This window comes from Malurus melanocephalus, unplaced genomic scaffold, assembly GCF_030028575.1.
Source record: "Malurus melanocephalus ecotype Western Australia unplaced genomic scaffold, MMel_1.1 scaffold_283, whole genome shotgun sequence".
Classification (NCBI taxonomy): Eukaryota; Metazoa; Chordata; class Aves; order Passeriformes; family Maluridae; genus Malurus; species Malurus melanocephalus.
In genome coordinates, this window is record NW_026623515.1 from 8,759 (window position 1) to 16,692 (window position 7,934).

At 46.2% G+C, this 7,934-nt stretch overlaps 1 protein-coding gene across 1 annotated transcript; it reads left to right on the forward strand.

Annotated features, from left to right (window-relative positions):
• Nucleotides 1-5,496: 5,496 nt before the first annotated feature.
• LOC130579641 (heat shock 70 kDa protein) lies at nucleotides 5,497-7,869 on the forward strand. The gene has a single exon (XM_057376595.1). It carries the CDS (start codon nucleotides 5,584-5,586, stop codon nucleotides 7,486-7,488), a length of 1,905 nt encoding a protein of 634 aa, XP_057232578.1. The 5' UTR covers nucleotides 5,497-5,583; the 3' UTR covers nucleotides 7,489-7,869.
• Nucleotides 7,870-7,934: the final 65 nt, after the last annotated feature.

The following is a 7,934-nucleotide window of genomic DNA, read 5'->3' on the forward strand; positions in this document are numbered from 1 at the left end:
GTTTTCATTTATTTACCCCCTGGACCATACAGAGTATTCTTTTAATATCGTCAAAGAAGACCAAACAGAGTTTAAATACATTAAGGGTAGAATTCAGAATAATCCTGGCAAGGTGCAGAGGGAATCTGAAAATATACTATTTAATAGGAACAAGTGCAAACTGGAATCATTAGTCAAATAAAGGAATAGCTGCTTCATTTCATAGAATCCTAGAATTGTTTGGAAGGAACTTTAAAGATCATCTACTTCCCCCTGCAGGGACACTTTTCACTAGACCAGGTTGCTCCAAGCCCCATCCAACCTGGCCTTGAACACTCCCAGGGATGGAGCATCCACAGCTTCTCTGGGCAACCTGGGCCAGTGCCTCAGTACCCTCACAGTAAAGGATTTCTTCATTATATCTAAACTAAATCTGCCCTTTCAATTTCTACTGAAAAGAACTGATGCATTATTTTGGATCATATTCTGAAAATTAGTCTGCAACATCATGATGTTGCAAATAAAGGTAAAAACTGAAGTGTAGAAACTGGAATATCATCTGCTCCTTCAGAATCACGAAGGCAAGAGCTGGTAATGTCTCCAGTTTTGAGCACAGCACTTGAAAATTAAGATACAAGGTRCATGCAGAGAATCCAGGACAAAACCGTGAATGTCTGGAAACTGAGAAAACTGCTTCTGAGCACAGGTTGAGTGCTTTTAAGTCATTTTACAGAAGAGGTGGTAGAGGGAAAACACAGTGATTTTCATATATAAAATCTTGTAAAGAAAAATGGCAAAACTGTTTCTCATATCCACAGTCAGTATGAATAAAAACAATTGCCTTAAATTGCAGGAAAGGAGATCTTGGTTAAACACAAAATGGGACTAAATGACCTGTTGAGATCCTTTTCTGATCTGATTCTGTGATTACTGGAAAACGTTTTGCTTTAAAGTAATTTGCTTAGGACTGTCAGTAGAGTTGGTACTGGCTGCAAGAAAAGGAGGCTGCAGTTAAAGGAATAAAGAATTGACTGCCTAAAATGCACAGCACACCAGTTTATCTAGTTAGCACTAGCAATACTACAGCTTTTAATCATGCCTCAGCAAACTGTCAGAAGTCTATGTAAATAGACGTGCTTTAAAACCACTTAATTATAAAATAATTATTCCTTGAAGCATCAAGCATTAGTTTAATCAGTGTTGACAACTTCCATGATTTTATTGAGTCTAATCAATCTGAGGCACCTTGGTTTCAGTTGTGAGATGGYGCAGTGAGCTATTTYATTTATTTAAAAAAAAATAGACCTGCAAATTACATGGAAAATCCTAAAAGTGTAATCTGAACATATGCTACAGATTAAAAAAAGGTGAATAAAGCCATGTATGTTTTTTAAACTCATAATTTTAAACTAGGTTTATAATTTTAAGAGATGTGACTCATAATTTTTGAACTCCTGGTTTGGCACTATGAAATTACAGTGCCCTATATTCTGCTGTTCTGAATATTTCCATAGTACTGATCATGCATTTGTGTAATTTGCCAAAAACACGTTACACAGATTTGCAGAACTTTATTTGTTATTCACAAAAACAAAGGAGCACTTATTTAAGTAAGATGATGTCTTGTGGCTGCCCTTTAAATTAAAAAGGAACAGCTGTGCACAAAACCTGGAGGTATATAAATACAAAGTAAGTTTCATAGTTCCCCCCACATACACTATGGTTTTTAATGCAACACCTTGTCAGAAGAATGTTGGCATTTTTTACACTGGTAGTTCTTGTCTGAATTCCAAGTACCAGACATAGGTTCRCAAATATAAATGAGATGAAGAATTTAAATGATGAAAGGTATTGTGACAGRGTATTACTTGTTCTTAGAATAGCACTTGCTTAGACTTTTTGAACTGGTTGCTGTGTTATAAAATAATCCATTCTCACTGATACAATCTGATTTATGCAATTTTTGGGATAGTTTTACTAAAGGGAAATGGGTATTAGGGAAATGGATACAAGGGAAATGCATACACGGATTTAAGGTCTAAGGTCTTCTGACTGCCAAATCTGAAAAAAATCATTCAATGCAGTTCAACTTTATCTTAATGATCCAAGTGGCTGATGTCTGATTGAACTGTAACTTGGGTTCAGTCCTATTTTTATACTACATCACCCTATGAAATACGTGGGGGAAAAGAATCTTCATTTTATCAAGATAAAGATAAGGGTCGAGTTCTCAGTTCTGCTCCAGATACTGAGGTCTTGCTTCACTGCAGAAATCTAAATATCATCTTCATTTCTGGCTGGGTGGTGTAATGGAGAATAGCCTACAGCATATTACATAACACTGCCAAACAGGAAACATGGGTGCATAATCGATCCTAAAAACACAAATAAATGGATCAGAAAGAGGTCTGCCACTTCCAGAGATGYTGAATTGCTGCTCTGGAAGTTGCTGTGAAAATATGGCTTACAGATTCAGGATGGGGGAATAACAGCAAATGTTTTTTTAAAGGGAAATTCAGACTTCAAACTTGTGCTGAAGTGCTCCCCATAAAGCTCACTCTTTAATTTCTGAACCAGTTGGTTTGGCTCACCTGTACCATGACTGCATATGAAGCAACATAAAAGGGAATCATGTGGCTCTTCCCGTATGAGAGGATGACTGCATGGATGAGTTGCTTCACAAACTGCTGACAAAAAGCAGGCTGGTAAATAGCTCTGCTGAGAAGAGAGAATCAGTCTAATGAGGTTTTAGAGGTCGCTCCCTCTTGTTAGACTGGACTTTCTCTAAGGGTGTCAGTAAGAGGTGATGGCAAGAAACCACGTGAACTTCTGATTGATTAGGAATGAAAGCTGAAAAAGCATCTGGGACCTGGACATCATAGTACAGAAGAAAACAGCACCTGCATGCCCAGCTGGAAAAGAAATGCTTCTGCAGCAGACTAAATGAAATATTGGGTAGTCTAAGTCCACAGACCTTTGAAATTTTCCTCAGAATGTCTCTTTACACTAGTAGCTTTAAAATTGTGTGCTCATGTGTTCCTCYGAGATCTTTTCCCCAGATTTACTACAGCAGAACAAATGACAAAATAAACAGGACTGAGGGAGTACTCCCAGGGTGGGCAGTTATCCAGTCAATGCAAACACCTCTTTAGCAGGTTATCAGCACATCTGGGTACCWCCACAACCGTATCAGGGCCACACTACTTACTGGGCCAAGGAAACCCCAAACAAGTTTTGTCTGGAGMTGTTGGAGATATTTTGTGCCTGGGCTGATAAAACATATAGCTAAAAGCTTTGGGCCAAATTAATGAAATGTCACTTTWAAATCTGATAAAACCTGTTCAATTATAGCTATAGTTAAATGAGACATCAAATTAATTTTSCTGCAAAGACAGTATATTGTGCTAATCAATATTGTGTTATTTCCTACTCCATGTTCTCTCCATCTACTGTTTTTTTACATGTTTTTGAGGCCGGAATCTTCTTTCAGCTCTGGAATAACAGGGTGTGAGTTTGTTTGTACTGCAGCTATTAAAACAGGGTTCCTGTGCATTACTAGTGCTCTTAAGGGACAGTCCTCACAAGGATACRAATAATAAACAACATCAACTTTTCAGCTGAAACAGAATTTATTATCCACCTCTCTTTGTATTGCTCTGGCATTTCTCCCTGTTCCACATAATACAATCAACTGAATGAAGTGGCAGTGAATTACAGGAAGAGATGGTTCAGTGATGAATCAGTCACTGGTCTAACTACAAGAGAAACCGACACCTTTCCCATCAAAGAAATATGCACACAGGATACACAGAGCAGCTCCTGTAGGCAGGGACAGCTGATGGTTCCCATTTTCCATTGACTTCTTTTGGATTTCTCCAAGGTCAGAACCCGTGTGCAAAAAAAAAAAAAGGACCAGGACCTGTTGAAGAGTAATAGTTATTTAAGTACATACAATATGTATGGTCAAAAATCCAGGCTCTTCCATCACAAAACTACATACACACTGCACAGAAWAGGTGGAGTCCTCATGTTTTGTAAAAAAGGCTTTGGAAAATACAYTAATGGAAACAAGGATGTTTTTGGACAGGAGTTACAGTGCCTGTAATAATTATGTGAATACAAATCACTCTGGGAAAAGCTGTAACACATTTTCTATGAGTCCAGGTACAACTGCTGAAGGCTGGGAAAAAAAATAAAGAAACAGGATTTAAGTGTACACGGACTTTAATCCTTCTCTCACATAACTCCTGAACTCTATGGATAGCAAACTTTTAGCAACACTTTTAAAGGAGCTGAAAAGGAGCTACTCACTAAGACTCCCTGTATTAAAAAAAAAACCCACAAAAAACTCAGGATGGTGTTTTGCCCTCCTTACTAGAACTGGGATATTTTGAGGTGTTTGTCTCCGAGTAAGGAGGCATAATTTGGAGGAAACCACGGCAGATTTTCATGTTTAATATATTTTCATCAAAGCACTTTCCTAGCTCCGAGTTAATAGCTCCATAGCTTTTGCTAAACGTAGGCGTGACGACATTTCACATTAGCGCAACAGACAAGAATTTGGAGGCGGCTCAAGAATGGTCACCACGCAGGAACACGCAGCAACAGGGTCCCCAAAGCCCCGCTGGTGCTGTTCCCTGAGTTCTGATCCCGCAGAAGGAGGGCACAGCCCGCTGCCATTCCCCGAGTTCTGCTGCGGGCACATGAGGGGRGAACCCGGTGCCACTCGCTGAGTTTTGGTACCGGGACAGACACGGGGCGTAGGTGTTGTCAGCCCGCCAAGTTCGGGCGAAGTAGGGCTGAACACGGGCTCGGCGGGGCTTTCCCTCAGGCACGGCGGGAGGGCGCGGAGCTGTGTGAGGGGAGGCGTTCCGCCATGACAGCTCGGGGGTCGCCGAGGGGAAGAGAGGCGACCGTTCCGCCCTGACAGTTGGGAGGGAGGTTGAAGGGTGGTGTGTGTGTGTGTGTCTGGGAGGGAGGGCGAAATTTCTGCCGCCCTGCGACCAAATAAGGGTAAATTCCCCAGCGCGGGGCTGAACGCTCAGGAATTACAAACACCGTGCGGCGAGAGCGGCCGCGAATCCCTGGCCCCCACACCCCGCGGAGCCGCGCGGGCGGAGCGCGGGGGCGTCGCGTAGCGACCACACAGCCCCGCCCCTTCGGCCCGTCCTCGCCTGCCATTGGACAGCGATGATGTCAATCCCCAGCATAACGTCATGTCAGCTGGAACTTTCTAGCTGAGGTTCGCGGAGGGGGCGGGGCCAGGGGACAGCGCGAGCGCGGATTGGCTGAGCGCSGTGGCGCACGAGAAAAACCCGGAAGAATCGCGGCCTTCGGGGGGGGCGGGCTGACGGGTGGGCGCTCGCGGTTCTGATTGGCCAGAGCGTTGGGGGCGGGCACTCCCCAGCGGCTCGCGGAGGCGATTGGCCAGACGATCGTTCTCGGGGCGTCCGGATTGGCCGTCAGGGTTCTGGCAGGTTCCAGAAACGGCCGCGGCGGGTATAAAACGGGCGGCGGCGGCGCGAACCGGGCACATCGCGCCGCGGCGGCAGCGGGAGCGGGCGGGGTGGACACGGGCGAGCAGCACCTCACACAGCCGACACCATGTCTGCCAAAGGGCCGGCGATCGGCATCGACCTGGGCACCACATACTCCTGCGTGGGTGTCTTCCAGCACGGCAAGGTGGAGATCATCGCCAACGACCAGGGCAACCGCACCACTCCCAGCTATGTGGCGTTCACCGATACAGAGCGGCTCATCGGGGATGCTGCCAAGAACCAGGTAGCAATGAACCCCACCAACACCATTTTTGACGCCAAGCGCCTCATCGGCCGCAAGTACGATGACCCCACGGTGCAGTCGGACATGAAGCACTGGCCTTTCCGTGTGGTGAATGAAGCTGGCAAACCTAAGGTGCAGGTGGAGTACAAGGGGGAGATGAAGACCTTCTTCCCAGAGGAGATCAGCTCCATGGTGCTCACCAAGATGAAGGAGATTGCTGAGGCCTACCTGGGGTGCAAGGTGCAGAATGCTGTCATCACAGTGCCGGCATACTTCAATGACTCCCAGCGCCAGGCAACCAAGGACGCCGGCACCATCACTGGCCTCAATGTGATGCGTATCATCAACGAGCCCACCGCAGCCGCTATCGCCTATGGCCTGGACAAGAAAGGAACCCGGGCTGGTGAGAAGAACGTGCTCATCTTTGACCTGGGAGGGGGCACTTTCGATGTGTCCATCCTTACCATCGAGGATGGGATCTTTGAGGTAAAGTCCACAGCTGGTGACACCCATTTGGGAGGGGAGGACTTTGACAATCGCATGGTGAACCACTTTGTGGAAGAATTCAAGCGCAAGCACAAGCGYGACATCGCTGGCAACAAGCGAGCGGTGAGGCGGCTGCGCACRGCTTGTGAGAGGGCGAAGCGCACCCTCAGCTCCTCCACGCAGGCCAGCATTGAGATTGACTCCCTCTTTGAGGGCATTGACTTCTACACCTCCATCACTCGTGCCCGTTTTGAGGAGCTCAATGCTGACCTCTTCCGTGGCACTCTGGAGCCGGTGGAGAAGGCTCTGCGTGATGCCAAGCTCGACAAGGGCCAGATCCAGGAGATAGTGCTGGTGGGTGGCTCTACCCGKATCCCCAAGATCCAGAAGCTGCTACAGGATTTCTTCAATGGYAAAGAGCTCAACAAGAGCATCAATCCTGATGAGGCTGTGGCTTACGGTGCTGCTGTACAAGCAGCCATCCTCATGGGAGACAAGTCTGAAAATGTGCARGATCTGCTGCTGTTGGATGTCACCCCCCTGTCCCTGGGCATCGAGACAGCTGGAGGAGTGATGACTGCTCTCATCAAGCGCAACACCACTATCCCCACCAAACAAACTCAGACCTTCACCACCTACTCAGACAACCAGAGCAGCGTCCTGGTCCAGGTGTACGAGGGTGAGAGGGCTATGACAAGGGATAACAACTTGCTGGGCAAGTTTGACTTAACAGGCATCCCCCCAGCACCCCGGGGAGTGCCCCAGATCGAGGTCACCTTTGACATCGATGCCAATGGTATCCTGAATGTCAGTGCCGTGGACAAGAGCACGGGTAAGGAGAACAAGATCACCATCACCAACGACAAGGGTCGCCTCAGCAAGGATGACATCGACCGTATGGTGCAAGAAGCAGAGAAGTACAAAGCGGAGGATGAAGCTAACCGGGATCGGGTGGCAGCCAAGAACTCCCTCGAGTCCTACACTTACAACATGAAGCAGACRGTGGAGGACGATAAACTGAAAGGAAAGATCAGTGACCAGGACAAGCAGAGAGTGCTCGACAAGTGCAAGGAGGTGGTCTCTTGGCTCGACCGCAACCAGATGGCTGAGAAGGAAGAGTATGAGCACAAGCAGAAAGAGCTGGAGAAAATCTGCAACCCGATAGTCACAAAATTGTACCGGGGAGATGGAGGGGCTGGGGCAGGTGGCTCTGGTGGCCCCACCATCGAAGAAGTAGATTAAAGAGGACTGAAATACAGACTGGTTTATGGACAGTCACTCCATTCTCTGCTTTGTTTTTTTTTCTAACGTTTAAGGAAAACGTCCTTGCCGATAACAGAGTTTATTCTGTTGGGTGTGTATAAGAGCAGATCTGTCAGCTTGGTTTTGATAAGAGGGAAGGCACGTCCTGCTTTATAAGGTTAGTAATAGACAAATGTTGTTAATTCAGATACAGCTGTTTGTACTCTGGATGTTTGTCTCTGTCTCTTCTAAAGTAACCACTTGACTGTTGCAGTTGACAAGTTTCAAGTTATGCATGAAAACCTTTACAGAAGTTGAAAAACATTTGCCAAATTTGGCTTCTGGAAATTTTGGTAATAAATAAAATGTATTAAAAGCATATATCTATCCTCTTTCTCCTCTCTGTGAAGGGGCAGTAGTGGCGTGGGGGGTGGTGTTTGTGGCTC